The 25,992-nt window shown below is 46.6% G+C and overlaps 1 protein-coding gene across 2 annotated transcripts; it reads right to left on the bottom strand.

Annotated features, from left to right (window-relative positions):
* Positions 1-614: 614 nt before the first annotated feature.
* On the bottom strand, positions 615-24,091 carry pan3 (poly(A) specific ribonuclease subunit PAN3). 2 transcript variants are annotated; one of them, XM_014159449.3, is made up of 18 exons: positions 23,394-24,091; positions 22,149-22,264; positions 21,608-21,686; positions 21,299-21,369; positions 19,451-19,589; positions 18,692-18,924; positions 18,461-18,565; positions 18,160-18,217; positions 17,111-17,272; positions 16,877-16,993; positions 16,665-16,766; positions 13,566-13,731; positions 12,993-13,080; positions 12,245-12,384; positions 11,298-11,427; positions 5,995-6,059; positions 5,717-5,855; positions 615-3,952 (listed from the first exon to the last, which is right to left on the bottom strand). In XM_014159449.3, exons 1-18 carry the CDS (start codon positions 23,722-23,724, stop codon positions 3,809-3,811), a joined length of 2,385 nt encoding a protein of 794 aa, XP_014014924.1. In that variant the 5' UTR covers positions 23,725-24,091; the 3' UTR covers positions 615-3,808. The 2 variants fall into 2 exon arrangements, with proteins under 2 accessions (XP_014014924.1, XP_014014922.1); XM_014159447.3 differs by having other exon boundaries at positions 21,299-21,480; positions 23,394-24,085.
* Positions 24,092-25,992: the final 1,901 nt, after the last annotated feature.

Here is a 25,992-nt window from a genome sequence, read left to right as displayed (position 1 = left end):
TGACCAAGAAGGAGAGTGATGGAGTGCTGCATCAGATGACCTGGCCTCCACAATCACCCAAACTCAACCCAATTGAGATGGTTTGGGATGAGTTGGACCGCAGAGTGAAGGAAAAACAGCCAACAAGTTCTCAGCATATGTGGGAACTCCTTCAAGACTGTTGGAAAAGCATTCCAGGTGAAGCTGGTTGAGAGAATGCCAAGTGTGCAAAGCTGTCAAAGAAAAGGGTGGCTACTTTGAATAATCTAAAATATTTTGATTTAACACTTTTTTTGGTTACTACTGATTCAATGTGTTATTACATAGTTTGAGGTCTTCACTATTAATCTACAATGTAGAAAATAGTCAAAAGAAAAGAAAAACCCTTGAATGAGTAGGTGTCCAAACTTTGACTGTTGCTGTATGTCCAACCATTCCAAATCTATGAAGAGCTACGGTGTAGAAGTTCTATATTACATGTATGATAGTGCAAAGAACTCAGTGGCTAACTGACACATGCATGTATTCAAAACACATTTAGAATGTTTAAGCAAAGAAGAGTTACCACACTTAGCAAACTGACTGACAACACAATCCTATATTCTCACCAGCATGAGCCGAGAAGACAAACGCACTATGTTTTGGTATTCTTTATTAAAATACTGCTGTACACACAAATATTACAACATTTTAGTCAAACACAAGAGGGGCATAAAACATACTAAGATGGTGATGGAGGTGTGTGTGGGGGAAGAGAGCTGTGTGTGTGTGTGTGTGTGTGTGTGTGTGTGTGTGTGTGGGAGAGAGGCAGCAATAGTTAGTGATGCACGGGTTGACTCATACCCCGCAGTCCCTACAGTTATATCCGCAGGGCAAGGGTTTTAGGGTCCTGAAATATTGTGTGGATGAAGGGTGGGTGGTTGGCAGGTTGAATAAAGTGAAGTGGAATTTTTTTATTTATTTTTTAAATCTGTACATGTATAATTGTGTAACTCATATCTATAGGCTACATTGAGGTTTTTCTTTAATTAGAAAAATGAGTGCGTAAACCTAAGCTTCAGGGCCTAATTGCAGGCTATGCGTGCCAACTAACCTAGCATAGAGGACGCTAATTTGTTTCTCAACAGTGCTGCAAAAAAAAGACGAAAGTAGGCCATTATAGTCTCTCAACTGAACTTTATTTTGTGTAATATATATATATATATATATCTTAGAACATAAATACGATATTACACAAAATATTTCATTAGATGTTTTATTTCATTCATATGCTGGTAGAGGCTATTAGCCCACAGGCAGTCGGCCTAAAATATATCCATTTATTGTTTCACATTTTGTTTCGCAAAAGGTGTCAATTTAGGCTATTGTTTCACATTTGTTTTCAGCAAAACATTAGGCTACTGTTCAATAGGCCTAAATATTGAATAAATTGATGAAATGTTGAAGAAAAACAATTGTTCAATAAATGTTGAAGAGAAAAAGGGAGCATTGTGTTTTCTATATTAGTGGGTTGGGTGCAGCCCTCATATTCACTATCACATATAGTCAGGTTGTTACACATGGGCTTTTAGCAATTGCAGGTGGGGATGCGGGTAAACAAACAGCTGACCCGCGCATCACTAGCGCTAGTATTACTGGAGTGTGTGTCACGATGGTGATATGATAAGCGTTGACGTGTGGATAGGGATGGCTGTGTGTTGGTATGGGTGTGTGAGAGATTGGTTTAAAGATAGGGGTCTAAGCACCACATTCACCAAATATTCTTTCGGTCTTGATCATGTCACTAAAAACAGGAAACAGTACATGATTCTAACATAGCCAACTCACAGCTCACCTCATGGAGTAGGTAGACGATGCCCCTAACAACTGACATAGGGTCAGATATGCTGTTATCCCCCTAGTAGTTCAGGTAAGACTGGACTACGGTAAACTGATGCTAGATCTGTGCTTAGGAGCATCCATCTCCTCACAATTTCCCCCCACCCCCACTTAAGAGTCCCGCCCACACCGATCTGACTGGATAAAGGGCAACCAATGACGGCCAAACACATTCAGTCATTGGGCCCCTGCAGCTGTCCATTGTCCTGAGAGAATTTCAAACCATCCAACAGAGGGTCTATTCAATAGGGTTGATTGTTGCACATAGAACTGTGATGTATACAATAGACAGTTACCTTCTCATGTGACTAGAAGTCTTGGTATGATCTATATAATACATTTCTAAAACGCTTTGAATGTTTCACCCTTCTGAATAGATCCTTGCTTCTGAGTGCAACAGCCACCACCCACCCCCCTTACCAATTCTCTATCCTTCTCCCTGATGTGTACACTCCTTCACTAGCCACTATGAATTCAAAGGCATTGGATTGGTATAAGCATGGTTTGGAGTTTCCATCATTTCTCTTATGCCAATCCATTATTTTTAAAGCCATGAGAGGGTGTGAATGAGAGCACACTTCAGGGGGAAAAACCCAGGGGACCTCCGGAAGGGGTCAAAGGTGAAAGGTGACTCCTGGTCATTGCTGCTCGGTGTCTCCAGCATGTTTTGTGTCACATGATCTTAAAAGGTAAAATAAAAAACACATTTTCTTAAAATGATTCAAAACCCCTACCTACAATCCACTTCGCCCCATTGCCCCGTTCCTTGCCCCCCCCCCCGCTGGAATTGGTCCACAGAATAACGTTTGTGTTGAGGCAGAAAGACTGTCCCTTCCATGTCCCATCATGCATCACTGCACTACAGCAGAGTAAAATGAGAAGAACCAGCTAGAAAGAATCATCACAAAAAGCATAACGTATTCTCAAATGAAGAGGTCACCAGGGACCCTTCAGGGGAGGGAGAAAGACGGAGGGAGGGACCCTTCAGGGGAGGGAGAAAGAGGGAGGGAGGCAGCAAAGAAAATAATTGAGGCAGAACTGGCTCCATTCTCTAGTTATGCCCAATCCATGGGTTCTACCCCAGAGCTGACAAAACAGTTCCATCCCCCAAGTTCATTTGTGTCACAACATTTTCCACAATAGTGTCCATCATTAAGCAATAAAGGAGGTGCTGCCTGGCCTGCATGACACTGCTCTAACAAACACGGACACAGCCATCGGGAGAAAACTGTTTCAACAGAGTCCCCATCCCAACCCGCACCCTACTCCAAAACTCAGTGGTTTGTCCTCTCTGAGTGGGAACCGACAACTAAGGCTGACTTGGACCGGCCCATTTCATGAATGGGTTCTTTGACCACCCCCTTAGAAAGCATCCTACGGTCTGTCCCGTCTCTTAAAGTGTTGGTATGAAGGGGTGTGGTCCCCAGCAGAGAAACGCAGTAGAAAGAAAGCCTGGTTTCTATTCAGTTCTCAGTCTGTGTCGGTGTGTGTGTGACTTCACCTCTGTCTGTAGGTGCATCTTGTAGGCCACTCACACATCCATTAAAAGTCCAGTCTTAGTGCATCCTCCACAGAAAAATACAGGAAGAAGTTCAATACCACGTGGTTGGTTTATTTTTTTAGAATCCGTTTTGTTCCCCAGTTCTAAAAAAAAATGTATGCAGTGTTCATCATCCTTGTTATCATCGTCATCGTCACAGCTTCCGTTTCTGTCCATTATTTATAGTCGCAGATGCTGGGTTTTAGGGGGAAAAGAAAAGAAAGAAATCAGCTTCAGAAAAGCCTTCCTGGTTGCTAAGACAGTGTATGTGACTGATCCAGCAAGTCCCGCCCCCTCTGATGATGTCCTCACTATGCGCCTGGTCCTCCGATGTAGTGCAATAATGTGCTTTCAGGTTCAGGGTTCAGGCAGTCCCACCCCGCTGCCTGTGTGTGGGGGGCAGCGGGGGCGCTACAGGGGGCCAGTGGCAGCGGCCTGCTGCAGCTCCTGGAAGGTACTGTCGAAGCAGCGCTTCAGGTCCAAGTAGGTCACCACCAGAACACTCTTCTCATCACGAGACACCAGGTTTATCTTCTCAGGCACGCCCGCGTCCAGCTACACAGGGAGACGAGAGACAGAGAGAGATAAGTACTGCTGGACTGGTAGTCCAGCTACACAGAGAGAGATAAGTACTGCTAGACTGGTAGTCCAGCTACACAGAGAGAGATAAGTACTGCTGGACTGGTAGTCCAGCTACACAGAGAGAGATAAGTACTGCTAGACTGGTAGTCCAGCTACACAGAGAGAGATAAGTACTGCTAGACTGGTAGTCCAGCTACACAGAGAGAGATAAGTACTGCTAGACTGGTAGTCCAGCTACACAGAGAGAGATAAGTACTGCTAGACTGGTAGTCCAGCTACACAGAGAGAGATAAGTACTGCTAGACTGGTAGTCCAGCTACACAGAGAGAGATAAGTACTGCTAGACTGGTAGTCCAGCTACACAGAGAGAGATAAGTACTGCTAGACTGGTAGTCCAGCTACACAGAGAGACGGGAGAGAGAGAGGTAAGTACTGCTAGACTGCTAGACCAGCTACACAGAGAGATGGGAGAGAGAGAGATAAGTACTGCTAGACTGGTAGACCAGCTACACAGAGAGATGGGAGAGAGAGAGATAAGTACTGCTAGACTGGTAGACCAGCTACACAGAGAGACGGGAGAGAGAGAGGTAAGTACTGCTAGACTGGTAGTCCAGCTACACAGAGAGAGAGATTATATATATCTGAAGACAAGTGGCTCACACAGAAAGAGGGGAGAGGTGAGAGGGAGGGAGGGTGAGTGTAAAGTTAAGAGGGAGGGAGGGTGAGTGGAGAGCAGAAGTGGGTGAGTGGAGGGTTAGGAGAAGAGGGTGAGGAGAAGAGGGTGAGTGGAAAAGAGGGATGGAGAGTGGAGAAGAGGGAGGGTGAGTGAAGTAGAGGGAAGGTGGAGGGGAGAAGAGATGAAGTGGGGGAGAAGAGATGAAGTGGGGGAGAGGAGAGTGAGGAGAAGAGGGTGAGTGAAAAGGAGGGAGGGAGGGAGGGAGGGAGGGAGGGAGGGAGGGAGGGAGGGAGGGAGGGAGGGAGGGAGGGAGGGAGAAAAGGAGGGAGGGAGGGAGAAAAGGAGGGAGGGAGGGAGGGAGGGAGGGAGGGAGGGAGGGAGGGAGGGAGGGAGGGAGGGAGGGAGGGAGGGAGGGAGGGAGGGAGGGAGGGAGGGAGGGAGGGAGGGAGGGAGGGTGAGTGAAAAGGAGGGAGGGAGGGAGGGTGAGTGAAAAGGAGGGAGGGAGGGAGGGTGAGTGAAAAGGAGGGAGGGAGGGAGGGTGAGTGAAAAGGAGGGAGGGAGGGAGGGTGAGTGAAAAGGAGGGAGGGAGGGAGGGTGAGTGAAAAGGAGGGAGGGAGGGAGGGTGAGTGAAAAGGAGGGAGGGAGGGTGAGTGAAAAGGAGGGAGGGAGAGAGTGAAAAGGAGGGAGGGAGGGTGAGTGAAAAGGAGGGAGGGAGGGTGAGTGAAGAGGAGGGAGGGAGGGAGGGAGGGTGAATGAAAAGGAGGGAGGGAGGGTGAGTGAAAAGGAGGGAGGGAGGGTGAGTGAAGAGGAGGGAGGGAGGGAGGGTGAGTGAGTGGAGCAGGGTGAGTGAGTGGAGCAGGGTGAGAGGAAGGCACGAAGGAGAAGGGAATGACAGGGAAATGAGAGAAGAGAAGGAGAAAAGGAGATGAGGGATGGGTGAAGAGACAGGGCACTGAGTAAAAGAAGACAGAAAGAAGGGTGAGAACGACCCAGAGAAGAGAGAGGCAGAAAGATAGAGCGAGGGAGAGAAATACAGAAAGAGAAGCAGGAGGGGGGCATACTTTGTTGAGGCAGGAGACGATGTGGCTGAGGTCTATCCAGGGGGTCCCAGCCTCCGTCACCTGGTGGAACAGGTGGTCTCTGAACAGCTTCAGCAGGTACCGGTCTCCTGTCTCCGACCACGTACGGTCCTTCTGAAACCTGGCCACAGAGAGACAGACAGAGAGAGACAAAAGTTAGACACCTACAAGTGAAGAGAGCTTGTAGAAGTGTGAAATGAAGGGAGAGTCAATTGGTCAATGTTAAACATTTACTTCAAACAGAGTGATACAGTACTTACTCTGGCCTCTCGTTGATGGTGCCCAGTTTGGCCAACAGACGGAAGAGACGACCATTTTGGACCTCCTACAATAGATATAAAACAACTTGATCAGTCATATATACTGCTCAAAAAAATAAAGGGAACACTTAAACAACACAATGTAACTCCAAGTCAATCACACTTCTGTGAAATCAAACTGTCCACTTAGGAAGCAACACTTATTGAAAATAAATGTCACATGCTGTTGTGCAAATGGAATAGACAACAGGTGGAAATTATAGGTAATTAGCAAGACACCCCCAATAAAGGAGTGGTTCTGCAGGTGATGACCACAGACCACTTCTCAGTTCCTATGCTTCCTGGCTGATGTTTTGGTCACTTTTGAATGCTGGCGGTGCTTTCACTCTAGTGGTAGCATGAGACGGAGTCTACAACCCACACAAGTGGCTCAGGTAGTGCAGCTCATCCAGGATGGCACATCAATGCGAGCTGTGGCAAGAAGGTTTGCTGTGTCTGTCAGCGTAGTGTCCAGAGCATGGAGGCGCTACCAGGAGACAGGCCAGTACATCAGGAGACGTGGAGGAGGCCGTAGGAGGGCAACAACCCAGCAGCAGGACCGCTACCTCCGCCTTTGTGCAAGGAGGAGCAGGAGGAGCACTGCCAGAGCCCTGCAAAATGACCTCCAGCAGGCCACAAATGTGCATGTGTCTGCTCAAACGGTCAGAAACAGACTCCATGAGGGTGGTATGAGGGCCCGACGTCCACAGGTGGGGGTTGTGCTTACAGCCCAACACCGTGCAGGTCGTTTGGCATTTGCCAGAGAACACCAAGATTGGCAAATTCGCCACTGGCGCCCTGTGCTCTTCACAGATGAAAGCAGGTTCCCACTGAGCACGTGACAGACGTGACAAAGTCTGGAGACGCCGTGGAGAACGTTCTGCTGCCTGCAACATCCTCCAGCATGACCGGTTTGGCGGTGGGTCAGTCATGGTGTGGGGTGGAATTTCTTTGGGGCGCCGCACAGCCCTCCATGAGCTTGCCAGACTGCCATTAGGTACCGAGATGAGATCCTCAGACCCCTTGTGAGACCATATGCTGGTGCGGTTGGCCCTGGGTTCCTCCTAATGCAAGACAATGCAACCTCATGTGGCTGGAGTGTGTCAGCAGTACTTGCAAGAGGAAGGCATTGATGCTATGGACTGGCCCGCCCGTTCCCCAGACCTGAATCCAATTGAGCACATCTGGGTCGTCATGTCTCGCTCCATCCACCAACGCCACGTTGCACCACAGACTGTCCAGGAGTTGGCGGATGCTTTAGTCCAGGTCTGGGAGGAGATCCCTCAGGAGACCATCCGCCACCTCATCAGGACCATGCCCAGGAGTTGTAGGGAGGTCATACAGGCACGTGGAGGCCACACACACTACTGAGCCTCATTTTGACTTGTTTTAAGGAAATTACATCAAAGTTGGATCAGCCTGTAGTGTGGTTTTCCACTTTAATTTTGAGTGTGACTCCAAATCCAAACCTCCATGGGTTGATAAATTGGATTTCCATTGATTATTTTTGTGTGATTTTGTTGTCAGCACATTTAACTATGTAAAGAAAAAAGTATTTAATAAGATTATTTCTTTCATTCAGATCTAGGATGTGTTGTTTAAGTGTTCCCTTTATTTTTTTGAGCAGTGTATAATACACCTAGAACCACAACACAATGGGTAAACTGAACCGTTGATGTAAAGTCCTAAATGTATTCTTTTCAACTGGAAGATGTGTTTGTCTGTGTGGACTGTAGGTGCTAGTATTAGTTATACACGGAGTGTACAACACATTCCTAATATCAAGCCCTTTTTGCCCTCAAAACAACCTCAATTTGTCGGGGCATAATCCATGTCAGAATTGTCTCAAGGCTTAAAAATCCTTCTTTAACCTGTCTCCTCCCCTTCATCTACACTGATTGAAGTGGATCTAACAAGTGACATCAATAAGGGATCATAGCCTTCAGCTGGATTCACCTGGTGAGTTTGTAATAGAAAGAGCAGGTGTTCCTAATGTTTACTACACTCAGTGTACAGTCGTGGCCAAAGGTTTTGAGAATGACACAAATATTAATTTCCACAAAGTTTGCTGCTTCAGTGCCTTTAGATATTTTTGTCAGATGTTACTATGGAATACTGAAGTATAATTACAGGCATTTTATAAGTGTCAAAGGCTGTTATTGACAATTACATTTAGTTGATGCAAAGAGTCAATATTTGCAGTGTTGACCCTTCTTTATCAAGACCTCTGCAATCCGCCCTGGCATGCTGTCAATTAACTTCTGGGCCACATCCTGACTGATGGCAGCCCATTCTTGCATAATCAATGCTTGGAGTTTGTCAGAATTTGTGGGTTTTTGTTTGTCCACCCGCCTCTTGAGGGTTGAACACAAGTTCTCAATGGGATTAAGGTCTGACCATGGACCCAAAATATTGATGTTTTGTTCCCCGAGCCACTTAGTTATCCCTTTTGCCTTATGGCAAGGTGCTCCATCATGCTGGAAAAGGCATTGTTCGTCACCAAACTATTCCTGGATGGTTGGGAGAAGTTGCTCTCGGAGGATGTGTTGATACCATTCTTTATTCATGGCTGTGTTCTTAGGCAAAATTGTGAGTGAGCCCACTCCCTTGGCTGAGAAGCAACCCCACACATGAATGGTCTCAGGATGCTTTACTGTTGGCATGACACAGGACTGATGGTAGCGCTCACCTTGTCTTCTCCGGACAAGCTTTTTTCCGGATGCCCCAAACAATCGGAAAGGGGATTCATCAGAGAAAATTACTTTACCCCAGTCCTCAGCAGTCCAATCCCTGTACCTTTTGCAGAATATCAGGTCTGTCCCTGATGTTTTTCCTGGAGAGAAGTGGCTTCTTTGCTGCCCTTCTTGACACCAGGCCATCCTCCAAAAGTCCTCGCCTCACTGTACGTGCAGATGCACTCATACCTGCCTGCTGCCATTCCTGAGCAAGCTCTGTACTGGTGGTGCCCCGATCCCGCAGCTGAATCAACTTTAGGAGACGGTCCTGGCGCTTGCTGGACTTTCTCGAGCGCCCTGAAGCCTTCTTCACAACAATTGAACCGCTGTCCTTGATGATCTGATAAATGGTTGATTTAGGTGCAATCTTACTGGCAGCAACATCCTTGCCTGTGAAGCCCTTTTTGTGCAAAGCAATGATGACGGCACGTGTTTCCTTGCAGGTAACCATGGTTGACAGAGGAAGAACAATGATTCCAAGCACCACCCTCCTTTTGAAGCTTCCAGTCTGTTATTCGAACTCAATCAGCATGACAGAGTGATCTCCAGCCTTGTCCTCGTCAACACTCACACCTGTGTTAACGAGAAAAATCACTGACATGATGTCAGCTGGTCCTTTTATGGCAGGGCTGAAATGCAGTGGAAATGTTTTGGGGGGGATTCAGTTCATTTGCATTGCAAAGAGGGACTTTGCAATTAATTGCAATTCATCTGATCACTCTTCATAACATTCTGGAGTATATGCAAATTGCCATCATACAAAACTGAGGCAGACTTTGAAAATGTATATTTGTGTCATTCTCAAAACTTTTGGCCACGACTGTATATTACTTTACTGGAGTTAAACAGGCAATCTGCAATACATTTTTGGACTTTTAAATGACACGGTATATACCCATTGATTCTTGAAGAATATAACTTATAAATATAGCCTCAAAATGTTAAAATCTTTATGGCTCAGTTGGTAGAGCATGGCATTTGTAACACCAGTATAGTGGGTTCGATTCCTGGGACCACCCATATGTAAAATGTATGACTAAGTCACTTTGGTTAAAAGTGTCTGCTAAATATTATAGTAATTTTGATCTCACGGACAGTCAGTGCTAGCATCCATAGATAAATCTATGAATTTGAGAGTGGTTACATTTCTCCAGTCCCATCCTTCAACTATTTTCCAAAACAGAGGCGGGGGTTGCCACTTCTTTATATTTTGAACTGCAGATTGTTTGTTTCTTTAAATAAGTCACCATCAATGCAAACCCAGAGAGCATGAACAGACACACACACAATTTCCTGTTGGTAACACAATTCGACACAGTGGTGCTTATCTGTGTTGTATGTAAGGAAGGAGAAGTACGTGCAAAAGCATAAAGGTTATTGTGGATAAAAATACTACCAGAAACCCATCTGAAGAGGAACCCCGCACCAAGGGAGTAACATGACTCTGGCACATACACAACTGATAGATTGAAAGGTGGCATTTCCTGTTTAATGCTAAAGATGGCAGCAGAACCGCTCACACAGGACATACTCACTCCTCTCTTCCCTGATACAAGCACCAAAACAAAACTGAAGAAGGGGGAGGGCAGGACAGAAGAGGAAAGCAGAAGCTGTAGAGTGAGGACAGAGGGACCACAGCCCACACCCTGTATCTTCACACCCCTCTCCTTCCTCACCCTTGCCACCTTGCGTGCCTTCTTTTCACCACGCCTTCTACAGAGCAGAGGTGGCATCACAAAAATACACCCACCAGGTTTCCAGCCTTTTTATGCCAGTAAAGTACATGACGGATTAAAAAAGTGTCACAACAGGCCTGATGGAAACAGAACATGTCGACAACACTAAATATGCTTGTCAAGGTGGGATCTCTGCGTCAGTCAAATTAATTATGTAAGAAATGGTGGTAGAATTGCCTTTATAAGCAAATATTGATATAATAACTAACCATCATATGGAAGTCAACTTGGAGTCACACGATGATATGGTGTGTGGTCCTCACACTCGACCCAGAAAACCATGCAGTTTATTAGGCTACAGATTAAGTTCTGATTAACTTCACAGGGTGGGGAAGGCTTGATGCTCCTTTCCAATAAATATCCAGGGTCTTACTCTGGTGGCATGATGATCGATGCTTGGCTGCCGTTTCGCAGAATAATGCTCTTTTGTCCATAACAATCTCATCATGTAGGTAGTCTACCCCCACTGCATCTGCCAGCTGGAGCGCACATAGCAACACCAGAGTGGGCACTTTCACTATATAACGCAATATTTATCACAAAACCCATCTGTAAAGTAGAACATGAGATGGAAACCCATTTAATTTGCAAGAATTTAATTGCAAAAGTTATTTAAATTACGTCATTATGCACAGCCTTTTATCTGCAACAAGTCAATTTGATGGAAACATCTCTGGTGGGAACATGTGCATATTGTGTGTATGTAGATTTGAGAATATTCACATGAAAATCTGTCACCAATTGGATGAAAACTTAGCTACTGTTGAACTCCATGACCCAACAGTGTGTGTACCTTGGCAAGGTCCTCCTCGATGACATCATTCCTCATCTGTGATGCGTCCAGCTGTGTGTAGAAGCGAGCTCCGATCATAGGCATGATGTCATTGACACTTCGCAGCCTTGACTGCTCTGTCAGCAGATACCTACAACACAGACAGAGTGCATTACTTCAGTCAGTCCAAACTAACAACGCTGGAGTGTCAAACTCAATTCCTGGAGGGCCAAGTCTGAGGCTCTTGTTCTTTTCTTACAATTAGTGTCCAATTAAGACCAAATAACGAGGTGAGCGGAGTTCCTTACTCAGTAGTGACCTTTAACTCATCAATCAAGTGGAAAGGAAGAGTGAAAATCTGCAGACACTCGGCCCTTGAGGACTGGAGTTGGACACGTGATGCTATATGTGAGTGTTTGTTGCAGATGCGTGAGCGGTTGATTAACACCAGCTTCATAGCCTTGTGCAGGTTCTGTCTGTGGGTGTCTTACAGGATGAGGTTCTGTCTGTGGGTGTCTTACAGGATGAGGTTCTGTCTGTGGGTGTCTTACAGGATGAGGTTCTGTCTGTGGGTGTCTTACAGGATGAGGTTCTGTCTGTGGGTGTCTTACAGGATGAGGTTCTGTCTGTGGGTGTCTTACAGGATGAGGTTCTGTCTGTGGGTGTCTTACAGGATGAGGTTCTGTCTGTGGGTGTCTTACAGGATGAGGTTCTGTCTGTGGGTGTCTTACAGGATGAGGTTCTGTCTGTGGGTGTCTTACAGGATGAGGTTCTGTCTGTGGGTGTCTTACAGGATGAGGTTCTGTCTGTGGGTGTCTTACAGGATGAGGTTCTGTCTGTGGGTGTCTTACAGGATGAGGTTCTGTCTGTGGGTGTCTTACAGGATGAGGGTCTGTCTGTGGGTGTCTTACAGGATGAGGTTCTGTCTGTGTGTCTGTGTGTGTGTGTTGTGTGTCAGGGTGTCTTACAGGATGAGGTTCTTGAGGTCTGATGAGTAGTTGATAGACACCAGCTCCATGGCCTTCTGCAGGTTCTCTCTCTGAATGCCGGCCAGAGAGTTACAGGCCAGGGCCAACACCACCTTGCCCAGGGATATCAGGTCCGCTTGCTACACACACACACACACGAGAAACGGTTAACAAAACACACACTACAGGGAGGGGCCAACTCAACCATTTAAAAGAAAACCAGGTCAACATCTCACAAAGCCAAGTATAACAGACAGACTAGGATTTAAAACTGGATCCGGTATCCTGAGATTTCCCAAACAAGCTCCTTCCCATCATTTAAACAAAATAAAAGACAGGTAGTGACATATCAACTCTCTAGCTTCATTCATACATGAAACTAGGTCTGGGACGATACCAGTACTGAGATACGAGTTAGTATCGTGGCAAGGTAACAAAAAACAAAACTGATTTCATTTCTTTAGGAGAACAGCCCTAATGTTGGAAACAAACATCATTATGTTGTCATCCAGAGTAAAAAGGAATGAATTTTCTAAACTATAGCACAATATGTTACATACAGCAGGTTATTGAAGGAACAAAGAGTGAGGTCTGCTTCATGTTTACATTTTGCCATCAAAAGAATACTGGTATCAAAAATTGACACACACACAAACACACAAACAGGGTACAGAACAGAACCATGTGTCCATCTGAATCAGAACTAGGCTATGTTCTGCCAGACTGACAGACAGGGGGGTTACTGTACCTGGTACTGTGGCATGAGGGTCACATGGTTGGTCTGACTGTTGTCAAACGTTAAGACATCGAACACCCCTACACAGTTCACCCGTAACCTGCAGGGACAAACGGCATGGTGAGCTGTGTGTGTGTGTGTGTGTGTGTGTGTGTGTGTGTGTGTGTGTGTGTGTGCGTGCGCGCGCTTTCTCCACATTCTGCAGTCTGAAAAAAGGAAGCCAGGACTAATATGGAGCTTCTGCTTTCACTGTACTGTACAGGAAATAAGCCACCAGATAAGCATCAGGGGGCTGCAGACACAATGGTTTATACACAGTTCCCTAGCAGGGAACTTTAGGTAGCTTGCCCACAATCAAGCAATGCAAAAATGGTGGGAATTCAGGACTAACACAGAGACAGCAGCTGCAACATTGAACTGGTTTGAGGTATCTATCAGTTTCTGACCACACTGCATCACATTCAAAATCTGTCTCTACCTGGTATCAGAAAACATGGACCTTGCTGGGATCCATAACCTTGGTCGCCATTGTGTGTGCCTGCAAGAGGTGTGTGTGTGTGTGTGTGTGTGTGTGTGTGTGTCTACCTGGTCTTGCCGGTGATGAGGATCTTGCTGGGGTCCATGACCCTACAGGCCAGGCCAGCAGTGTGGATGGTTCTGAGAGCTGAGCTCAGCTGGACGATGTAGGCCCAGATCAGAGACTCAGGAAGCAGACCAGCGTGCTGCCGGGGCGGTGGGGGCTCATGCTGTCCTACAGGGGGGCACCAGACTCACACGATTAGAAACACGTTGAGGCTTCTCAAATAAAAAGGATCAACTTCCTAGGCCAGTTTTTTTTAACCTTTATTTAACTAGGCAAGTCAGAAGAACAAATTCTTATTTACAATGACGGCCTACACCGGCCAAACCCGGACGACGCTGCATCAATTGTGCACCGCCCTACGGGACTCCCAATCACGGCCGGTTGTGATACAGCCTGGATTCAAACCAGGGTGTCTGTAGTGACGCCTCAAATACTAAGATGCAGTGCCTTAGACCGCTGCGCCACTTGGGAACCAAATGTCAAGACACATAGTCACAGACATACCGGTACACACACACACACACGATGAACACTTGAGAGAGGTGTTAGTGTGATATAGAGTAGTAATTACAATGGAGGTCAGAGAGGCTGAGAGGCTCTGCTTCCTCTGGGCCTGCCTAGTAGCTATAGCACCTGTCTCAGGATCAGTTTCAGCCACAGCTTCCCCCCCACCCCAATTACAGCATGAGCACACCAGCAACCACACACACACGACATCCCTACTATCATACAGACCAGCAACTGTCAGTGCTGGCACCACAAACATCCACTTACCCCCTACACCCCTTTACCACACTCACACAGGCACCGTTAGCACTGGTCACCTCACACAGGCACCGTTAGCACTGGTCACCTCACACAGGCACCGTTAGCACTGGTCACCTCACACAGGCACCGTTAGCACTGGTCACCTCACACAGGCACCGTTAGCACTGGTCACCTCACACAGGCACCGTTAGCACTGGTCACCTCACACAGGCACCGTTAGCACTGGTCACCTCACACAGGCACCGTTAGCACTGGTCACCTCACACAGGCACCGTTAGCACTGGTCACCTCACACAGGCACCGTTAGCACTGGTCACCTCACACAGGCACCGTTAGCACTGGTCACCTCACACAGGCACCGTTAGCACTGGTCACCTCACACAGGCACCGTTAGCACTGGTCACCTCACACAGGCACCGTTAGCACTGGTCACCTCACAGAGAAAGCGTTAACACTGGTCACAGAGACAGACAACACTAGTTCTATACACACACACACACACACACACACACCTATACTTTCAAAATAAATCACTACACAAGACATTCACTTCTGCACATACAGAAAACCTGTTAGGAACAAGTAAAGTTTTTAAAAACGAGAAGCGGTGAGGAACAAAGGGGGTCATTAAAGGGGGATCAGTATGAGAGAGGTGGAGGGGGGAATGCATTGGGGTCCGTATGAGAGAGGTGGAGGGGGGAATGCATTGGGGTCCGTATGAGAGAGGTGGAGGGGGGAATGCATTGGGGTCCGTATGAGAGAGGTGGAGGGGGGAATGCATTGGGGTCCGTATGAGAGAGGTGGAGGGGGGAATGCATTGGGGTCCGTATGAGAGAGGTGGAGGGGGGAATGCATTGGGGTCCGTATGAGAGAGGTGGAGGGGGGAATGCATTGGGGTCCGTATGAGAGAGGTGGAGGGGGGAATGCATTGGGGTCAGTATGAGAGAGGTGGAGGGGGTAATGCATTGGGGTCCGTATGAGAGAGGTGGAGGGGGGAATGCATTGGGGTCCGTATGAGAGAGGTGGAGGGGGGAATGCATTGGGGTCCGTATGAGAGAGGTGGAGGGGGGAATGCATTGGGGTCCGTATGAGAGAGGTGGAGGGGGGAATGCATTGGGGTCCGTATGAGAGAGGTGGAGGGGGGAATGCATTGGGGTCCGTATGAGAGAGGTGGAGGGGGGAATGCATTGGGGTCCGTATGAGAGAGATGGAGGGGGGAATGCATTGGGGTCCGTATGAGAGAGGTGGAGGGAGGAATGCATTGGGGTCCGTATGAGAGAGGTGGAGGGGGGAATGCATTGGGGTCCGTATGAGAGAGGTGGAGGGGGGAATGCATTGGGGTCAGTATGAGAGAGGTGGAGGGGGGAATGCATTGGGGTCAGTATGAGAGAGGTGGAGGGGGGAATGCATTGGGGTCAGTATGAGAGAGGTGGAGGGGGTAATGCATTGGGGTCCGTATGAGAGAGGTGGAGGGGGGAATGCATTGGGGTCCGTATGAGAGAGGTGGAGGGGGGAATGCATTGGGGTCCGTATGAGAGAGGTGGAGGGGGGAATGCATTGGGGTCCGTATGAGAGAGGTGGAGGGGGGAATGCATTGGGGTCCGTATGAGAGAGGTGGAGGGGGGAATGCATTGGGCTCCGTATGAGAGAGGTGGAGGGGGGAATGCATTGGGGTCAGTATGAGAGAGGTGGAGGGGGGAATGCATTGGGGTCCGTATGAGAGAGGTGGAGGGGGGAATGCATTGGGGTCCGTATGAGAGAGGTGGAGGGGGGAATGCATTGGGGTCCGTATGAGAGAGGTGGAGGGGGGAATGCATTGGGGTCCGTATGAGAGAGGTGGAGGGGGGAATGCATTGGGGTCCGTATGAGAGAGGTGGAGGGGGGAATGCATTGGGGTCAGTATGAGAGAGGTGGAGGGGGGAATGCATTGGGGTCCGTATGAGAGAGGTGGAGGGAGGAATGCATTGGGGTCCGTATGAGAGAGGTGGAGGGGGTAATGCATTGGGGTCCGTATGAGAGAGGTGGAGGGGGGAATGCATTGGGGTCCGTATGAGAGAGGTGGAGGGGGGAATGCATTGGGGTCCGTATGAGAGAGGTGGAGGGGGGAATGCATTGGGGTCCGTATGAGAGAGGTGGAGGGGGGAATGCATTGGGGTCCGTATGAGAGAGATGGAGGGGGGAATGCATTGGGGTCCGTATGAGAGAGGTGGAGGGGGGAATGCATTGGGGTCCGTATGAGAGAGGTGGAGGGGGGAATGCATTGGGGTCCGTATGAGAGAGGTGGAGGGGGGAATGCATTGGGGTCCGTATGAGAGAGGTGGAGAAAGACTCACCCCACTTCCTCTTGGTGAAGTAGGAGTCGGCAGTGGGGTCGTTGAAGTGCCTGCTAAACATGGTCTCTGCCCCCGCATGGAAGTCATAGGAAAACACCAACGCTGAGAGAGAAACAGGAGGTTAGCATGGGGGTCATGCATCAAACATACACTGAAACAAAAACCAATGGAAACACACTTAGAGACCATCTCCACCCCCACACACAACTCACAGTGGTCTCCAAAGGCCTTGGTGGTGAAGACCTCCCTCAGGGTAACAGAGTTGGAGTGCTGGATCTTCTTCCACATGTCCACCAGCATCATACACTTGGTGTTCACCAGCCTGAAACCTGGACACACACACAGGAAAGACATTTAGAGAACATGACCACTCAAGAATCCTTTTATTTTCAATCAAGGCTGAGAAAAGATGTGATCATTTAAAATCCCAGTGTGTGTGCTCTCACCATGTACCCTCCTCAGGCAGTACGGCAGGTCGTCCTTGCTGTTGACGGCCTTGTAGCAGGAAGTGATGTAGCTGAAGTTACTGGTCTTCTGCAGGCGGTTGGGAGGTGGGACAGGCTCCAGGGGAAACAGGCTGTGGTAGCTGTCCACCTCAGATGGAACACCTGGGACAGGGATAGGCATCATGAGAACACACGTACACAGAGTGGACAAAACATTAGAAACACCTGCTCTTTCCTTGACAGACTGACCAGGTGAAATCTATGATCCTTTATTGATGTCCCTTGTTAAATCCACTTCAAATCAGTTTAGATGAAGGGAAGGAGACAGGTTAAAGAAGGATTTTTAAACCTTGAGACAATTGAGACATGGATTGTGTATGTGTGTCATTCAGAGGGTGAATGGGCAAGACAAATGAATTAAGTGCCTTTGAACAGGGTATGGTAGTTGGTGCCTGGCGCACCGGTTTTAGTGTCAAGAACTGCAACGCTGTGTGGTTTTTCACGCTCAAAAGTTTCACGTGTGTATCAAGAATGGTCCACCACCATTAGGACACCAGCCAACTTGACACAACTGTAGGAAGCATTGAGTCAACATGGACCAGCATCCCTGTGGAATGCTTGATACCTTGTAGAGTCCCTGCCCTGATGAATTGAGGCTGTTCTGAGGGCGGGGGGGGGGGGGGGGGGGGGGGGGGGGGGTACACAGTGTATATACACCAGCACACAGTGTCTACATCAACTACATCACTTGACACTTATCTTCAGTTACAAGTTTTGATAGTTGAACAACAGTGTGACTGTCCGTGTGTGTGTGTGTGTGTGTGTGTGTGTGTGTGTAAACTGTCGTCAGGAATCCTACAGACAGAGACACGAATCAGATGCGAGTCTCACTTTCAGCCTGCAAGGAAACTCCACATCGACCGCAACAGAAGCTACACAACCACACGGTCACAACACATTTCAACTGTCCACAATGACCACAACTCCAATAACCCAATAATAGCCCCTCCACTACCTCTGTTCAGCCAATCAGGGAAGGAATGCTTTACCGGTGTTCTCTGACTGGTCGATCTGAGCCATGGTGATTAGATGTCTGTTTATCAGCTCCTAGAGGGAACCACAGGAAATGACATCAGAGATCAACACTGTGACATCACAGTATGATTGGAGGATTAGAACAGAGCCAGACAAACAGAACCAGGTAGATGAGAGAGTTAAATATGGAGACAGGGCAAAAAAGAGAAGGGACCGAAAGGGAAACAGAAAGTTGGGTTTCAGACAGGAAGAACCAGGAGGATGAAGAGAGAGAGAGGGATACTGACAAATAAGACACGGGGGGGGGGGGGGTACCTGTCGGAGTTCATCAGCCATGAAGAAGGACGGGGCGTTGGCTTTGGGCTGCATGTAGGCCACGTGGGGAGCAGTGGGGGGGTAGATGTGGTAGGTAGGAAACACCTGCACAAAAACACATTTAACAACTGCACTTCCTATTGATGGAGAAATCATAACTGACAGTCCACTGATGATAATGAGGAATTTATTTTTAATGCCGTCAGTAAGGGCAGACTAAATGGAACGTACCATCCCAGCCATGGGAGCGGGGGTGTTGTCGGTGTAGAAATAGGTGGTCCCCCCCACCGTCTCCTTCTGGATGATGTGGGCCCCCTGGTCAGACACACTGGTGGGCACCATGTAGTTAGCCGGATTGGGGTTGTTGGGGTTGGGGGTGTGGCTGCGCCGGCGAGGGGCGGGGGAGGTGTGGGGGGTGATTTTGGGGGAGTGGAGGGGGGAGGACCCTGCAGAAAGAGACATCCCTGTGGAGAGGGGGGGATACCAGAGAGGACATTGGTTAAACAGAGGTACAGAGTTCATTGGGGCGGCAGGGTAGCCTAGTGGTTAGAGCGGTGGGCTAGTAACCGAAAGGTTGCAAGTTCGAATCCCCGAGTTGTGCCCCTGAACAAGGCAGTTAACCCACTGTTCCTAGGCCGTCATTGAAAATAAGAATTTGTTCATAACTGACTTGCCTGGTAAAAATAAAATTGGAGTGGCTCCAATCATTGTTCTGACTAACGGGTGACTGACTATGGTGGAATTCATCGTGTTGGGGATTTACTTGAATAATACATTGTCTGCTGTTTTTTCTAGAGCATCTCCATTGTATGGGGTCCATTCACCTGGTTGCCAGGACAACAATGGGAAGTAACATCATTAGAAAACCTCTACACTGCAAACTCACTCAACCTGACATACAAAAAGAGAGCAAGGCTGAAAGCAATACAACCCCTTGGTTGGTGGGTTCTAAGTCAGAGAATGAAGTGGTTTTTGTAGTGGATGGCTCACCGGGTGCTAGGGCAGCGGCAGTGGAGCTGCTGGGGTGGGGGAAGAGGGGCAAGGGGAAGGCTGGAACACTGGACTGGACCATAGTGGCCATGCGGGGAACCCCCTTAGGGATGAACTCATTGGCTGTAGGGTTGGGAGCCTGGGAGAGCGAGCGAGAGGGAGCGTGAGAGAGAAAGAGCGAGAGATGCATGATATTAGAATTAGATTAAGTTGTTCTGCTTCATCAGAGATTGTATAATGTTTGTTTCCTTGTAAGCAGCTTTGGCTTCGTCGCATACTGGAAAACATACACTTCTCTACGTATTTATTTGGACAGTGAAGCTAAAACTTTAATTTGGCTCTATACTCCAGCATTTTGGATTTGAGATCAAATGTTTTATATGAGTAGACATCAGGGGTGCAACTTTAGTTTTCGAAGTGGGGGGAACATCATAATTTTTTTCTCTCTGGTCGGAAAAACCCTCCAAACAGCCTACCCGATCCCTCTGAGGCGTGTGTCCACATGGTCCTAAAGCACACCGTTGCCTCGTTTTGTATCACATTTCAATAATAAAACACGGGGAGACAAAATAAAATGTCAAAATGCCTGGTGAAAGTGAAAGTTGCACCCATGGATGATACTACAGAATTTCACTTTATTTGAGGGTATTTTCATACACATCCGTTTAACCGTTTAGAAATAAAAGTATCTAGTCCCTCCATTTGAAGGTGTCACTATTATTTGGACAAATTCACTTATAGGGCTCTATTTTCAGCTGGCAGTAAGGAGGCAGAACTGTCAAACCCACGTTAGTTTGCAATTTCATCATGTAAAATCTGGCGCACTGGCATTTTCCAGCTCTTGCACCAGGTTCAGCAATTTACCGGTCTAAAATCAGCTGGTTTGTGCTGAGGTGGGAGAGATGGAAATATTTTAGATGTGTCCTTAAAAAACAAAAAGTGTACAAATACGCCAATTTCAGTGAATGCAACTAGGGATATTTAAGACCGATCAAAGCTGGTTTTAGCGGGAATGCAATTGGTTATGGCATCCATTTTGCCATGAATCGTGAACGATGATGAGCAGGAAAGTTGCAGATGCACAAAGATCATGCCCCCAAAACATACTAACCTATCACAATTACCAATAACAGGGGAGGTTAGCATTTTTGGGGGGCGTATGATATGACTTTCTCACTCATCATTAATCACGATTCATTCATGACTATCTGTAATCATGGTAGCATCCACATTAATGTAGAAGTGTTCAGAAACCTATTATATTCTTATTTACAATGAAAGTGACTTCGAAATGACAATACAATATTTAGCATTAATTTCTATTGGGCACAACATCATCCGAAACACAACCAAAACAAACTGCAAATGCATCCAACAAGTTTGTAGAGACACAAGCTTGATGTAATCATTGCGTGCTAAGAATATGGGAACAAATACTCAACTTGACTAAATGTAATACACTATAAATAGAATTTCTACAAATACCTATGACACCTCTATTTCTAAATATTAAAAAAAACATAAAAACACACTTAAATATAAAGGTGACTTTCTGTAATGTTGCCTCATAAAACATTTGATCTCAAATCCAAAATGCTGGAGTATAGAGCCAAATTAAACGTTTTAGCTTTACTGTCCAAATAAATACGTAGGGGAGTGTATAAAACAACCAACAGAGATAGGATCACATTAGCTAGAGAAAACACAACCCAACCACCACGGATCGGTTTAGGTTGAACTACTTTCCAGTGTAGGCCCTAAAAAAAAAAAAAACTATAGATGCCACAAAATCCAACTATTACCCTTGGTTGATAACCTCACCAAGGCCCAGGGTAGTGGTGCTCTTACCTTTCTCCTTTGTGATATGCTCAGAGCACCAAAGTCACTGAAGAGTGAGGACATAGGAGAACTAACTGGATCTGGAAGAGGACATAGAGGAAGAGGGAATGAAGACTGTGTTGTCCAAGGGGAGTTTTCCATCGACCCACAACTCTGACCTGGTCCAACTGCGAGGGTTCCATGGAATAGATCTGTCAGTGATTCCATGGGTGTTCCAATCAAAGAGTTAGAAGTAGTTTCAATTATAATTCTACAGTTATTAGTTTCAATGATCTGATACATAAAGTGTTCTGTAGGTGCTGGGTTCTAACTTCTTACCGTGAGCGCTGTGGCTAAAGTTCTTTGCACCGTCATCAAGGAGACTGGGAGAACTGCTGCTGCTACTGCTGGTCATTCTCTACACAACAATGACAAACAAAACACAGATGCTTAAGATGTACTCTCTTAGTTAGCTAACATATCCTAGCAAAGCAAACAACCCTGATTTTCTTAAAAGGTACTAATCTGTAGCAAAAAAAATCCCATTAGTATCTGCATCACTGGCTGATTGTCTTGGAATTCTGGAATTCTGCTTAGGTGTATAAATCTGGTTGAATTACAGATTAAATAGCCTACATACATGCACAATTGAAATAAACAAGCACCTAGGCCTACGTAATTAATTATTTGGACCAGTACTGAACCAGACTTTCTGATTAACATACAAGAAGAAGACCTTTTCCACATTAGCCAAGTAGCACTATCATTCAGTAACTGACCCATATTTCCTTATTTACCGCAGATTTAAAGCTGGTACCAGAACACTTGAGTGCATCTGTTCAGTCAGTACTATATAGTTTAATTCTGAGGCTGGTCATACCTGCATCATTGAGTATTTAGACTCTGCGGGGCTCCCGAAGCCGTTGACCCCAATGAAGCTGCTGCTGAAGTAGGAGTTGGTCAGATTAGCATCGGTCCCACCCTCCATACCAGGGACTGCAGAGGACAGGGATGAGGGGTTCAGAATCAGACATCCCTTCTACTACACAGGCACAAGATCTGGATGGTCCTGGTAAATGTCCTATTCAATGTTTGGAAAACATTATGGAGAGTGAGACAAGCGATGCCATACAGACTATCAGCCTAATGTATTGTTTGGCCAGTTGCTGGTCGAAAACATCTAAATTAAAGAACAGTTCACTTTCTCCCTTAAAGAGTCAACAATAATTAAATGGCTGTGTGAAGCAAAATGCATGTAACGCACAAAAGTCGTTTAACTAATGTTGTAGCCATGGGGGCCATTGTTTGACTGTCTTCATTTACAGGACTGGTCCATTACAGATGAGTAGCCAATCAGCAAGCTTATTGAGAAGATGTAAACACTTCAACTATATCCAGTCAGCTAGCTAGCCAACTTGTGTGCAAAATGATAATATCCTCGTTGCAATCAAACGTATCATTGTGCGTAGTTCACTGATATCACATACAGCTGTATGGTGGTTGCAATATGTTGCTAGTTAATTATGCTAACTAGCTACTAAGTAAAGGGACTTCATAACACTGCAGCAGCTGTTTTGGGTTAGCATGTAAGCTAGCTAGCCATCCTACTCATGCATGAAGACAAGAATGATAAAATATCTCGCTTCCAAACTATTCCACATTAACTAGTTAACTAGTTAGATGCATTAACTAGCGCGTCAACAAGAGTTGTGTAAACGTTAATTTGCCACAAACTTTGATTTTGCAAGAGTTGATTATGGCTAGGCTAAGTTGTTTCGCCATAGTTTGATAGTTAACAAGTTAGCCAATGATTGTCTGAATTTGCCCACTCATGTCTTGAAGCGGTCAAATACAAAACACTGAATTGTCTCAGTTAGCTAAATGCATTAATTGAAAGACCTCAAAGGTCGACGCTGGATGAAAACCTTAGTGCTCAGACACTTTAATTAGGTATGCTTGATTGTGTAGCTTGAAAAACATGTTTTTGGGGGCAAAGAGGCCTCAAAGAATCCCCGGGCTCAATTTTAACAAAGCCACTCACACGCCCCAAAACCAACAACCAGTGATGAGGATGTGCTAGGCCCTGTCGTGTCGAACAGGGGGCAACCAGACCAAGCATACTCACTGGTTAACAGCTGTCCATCCAGAGCCGTGCCTGCAGACCCCAGAGAGTCGCTCTTTTTAGTGACGGTCGGCACCCCTACCGGGCAGGCCGGGGGTGCACTAAGCGGATACCCCGCTGCCGTCACGGCTCCTCCTGACATGGATAAAGGGACAGGGCTTCCTCCACCGTGAAGAGACATGCTTGCCATGGACGGTTCCTCGTGCAAAAACTGACACTCGTCCCCATAAAAGCAAGTCTTGTCCTTTGCGTAGTATCGGCAGAACTTCACCTTCACGCAGGGTATTCCGACACCCCCGAGCGGAGCAGCTGAAGCTGGGAGTCCACTGTTCATGGCACCGCTGCTGCCGCCGGAAAATATTCGAACATAGAGAGACGTCGATTGCTAGTTAGCTTGCTCTCGAGCTGGGTTCGATTAATGTAAATGTAAATGCAAAGCGATATGCAACAGCAAATATGATTCGTCCTCACCTAAAATTACATCACTCACATATACGTCTAGATGACAAATAATTGAGATAAGGACATCACGTTTGATAAATCCTGGTCGCTTTTGTCGCTACCCATGTAGCTGGCCTAGCTAGTAGCTAGCATGTTGTTGAGCCTCGTTCACCCTTGTTGTTGTTGTTTTCTGCTCTCTGGCTACTCCGCTAAGAACCAGCTAGCATAGCATTGCATTATGGGTAGCTTGCTACAACGCAAAGCTCCTACCGCAAAAGCAAGCGGACCGGGTGTAATCATTAGTCCAAACAGTTGCAAAACGTTTTGTTTTTGCAACGAAAACAACAGTTTCTATTAGACAAATTCAGGTAGGTCCCGCCCCGTTTCGTTCCGTTTGCTTCCGTTTAAGAAACGTTTAGCAACAGGTTCGGCGTAATGAATATGCCCCAGTGACATATGAAGCGGCTTTGGCTGAGGGACAGCTTTTGGTCTGTGTACAGAACCAACGATTTCCTAAACAGAAATATGTTAGTTTGTCACCAAACCCAATCGTTGTATAGAATATGCAGTCATGAAAGTGCAAGTGACGTTTGATATTAAACCTCTATGATGTAGTAAATCACTGATGTCACACAAAAGGCTGAATGTCATGTCACATTGTAGCAAGCCAACATTTAGGACTGTTTGTTACATTGTAGCAGGCTAAGCACAGTATTCCTTTTCCCTTTGACATTTCACCAGTCATTGGATTACTCATTATTTGTATTATGTTAGCAACTATGAAAGTAATCACTTGATAAAGACATTTCTGTAAAGTAAAATACCTATGGTCCTACAATAATATTATTATCAATCCAATGAAAATGTGAGAATATGAGAACATTTCAGACTAAATAAAGATGTGTGATATTTTATATACATTTGGTTTCATTTTATTAGGTTGGTACACGGTCCTGTGTGGCTCTGTTGGTAGAGCATGGTGTTTGCAACACCAGGGTTGTGGGTTCAATTCCCACGGGTGACCAGTATGGGGAAGAAAAAAAATGTTTTATGAAATGTATGCATTCGCTACTGTAAATCGCTCTGGATAAGAACATCTGCTAAATGAATAAAATGTAAATTATTGCCATTAAGGAATTGGTTATTACATTAGGTGCTCTAGTTCATCACCAGGTTATAGTAGGTAGTCTAGCAGTTAGAGCGTTCATTTAATACATTCTTTATTTAACTAGGCAAGTCAGTTAAGAACCTATTCTTATTCATAGTGATGGCCTACCCCTGCCAAACCCTAACCCGGATGACACTGGGCCAATTGTGCGCCGCCCTATGGGACTCCCAATCACGGCCGGTGGTGATACAGCCTGGAATCAAACCATGGTCTGTAGTGATGCCTCTAGCACTGAGATGCAGTGCCTTAGACCGTTGTGCCACTCTGGAGCCCAGCGTTGGGCCAGAAACCGAAAGGTTGCTGGTTTGAATACCTGAGCTGACAAGGTGAAAAGTCTGTCGATATGCACTTCACCTAATTTGATCCAGTTTGGATCCACTTAACCCTAATTTGTCGCCGTACTACTACCCTGTAAAACTACACATTTCACTGCACCTATCTGGTGTGTGACAATATACACTAAATATACAAAAGTATGTGGACACCCCTTTCAAATGAGTGGATTCGGCTATTTCAGCCACACCAGTTGCTGACACCAGTTGCTGACAGCACACAGCCATGCAATCTCCATAGACAAACACTGGCAGTAGAATGGCCTTACTTGAAGACCTCAGAGACGTTCAACTTGGCATCGTCATAGAATGCAACCTTTCCAACATATAAGTGTTGTTATTAGGAAGTGGAAATGTCTAGGAGCAACAATGGCTCAGCCCTGAAGTGGTAGGCCACACAAGCTCATAGAACAGGACTGCAGAGCACTGAAGCACGTAGCGCGTAAAAATTGTCTGTCCTCGGTTGCAACACTCACTACCAAGTTGCGACTGTAAGCCAGGCCTAATCACCCAACATCCGTGCCCGACCTCACTAATGCTTTTATGGCTGAATGGAAGCAAGTCCTTGCAGAAATGTTCGAACATCTAGTAGAAAGCCTTCCCAGAAGAGTGGAGGCTGTTTTAGCAGAAAAGGGGGACCAACTCCATATTAATACCCAGG

The sequence above is a fragment of the Salmo salar genome, chromosome 19 (assembly GCF_965601325.2).
Source record: "Salmo salar chromosome 19, fSalSal1, whole genome shotgun sequence".
Classification (NCBI taxonomy): domain Eukaryota; kingdom Metazoa; phylum Chordata; class Actinopteri; order Salmoniformes; family Salmonidae; genus Salmo; species Salmo salar.
Note: the sequence above shows the minus strand (reverse complement) of the source record. Positions and strands in the feature narration are given on the sequence as shown.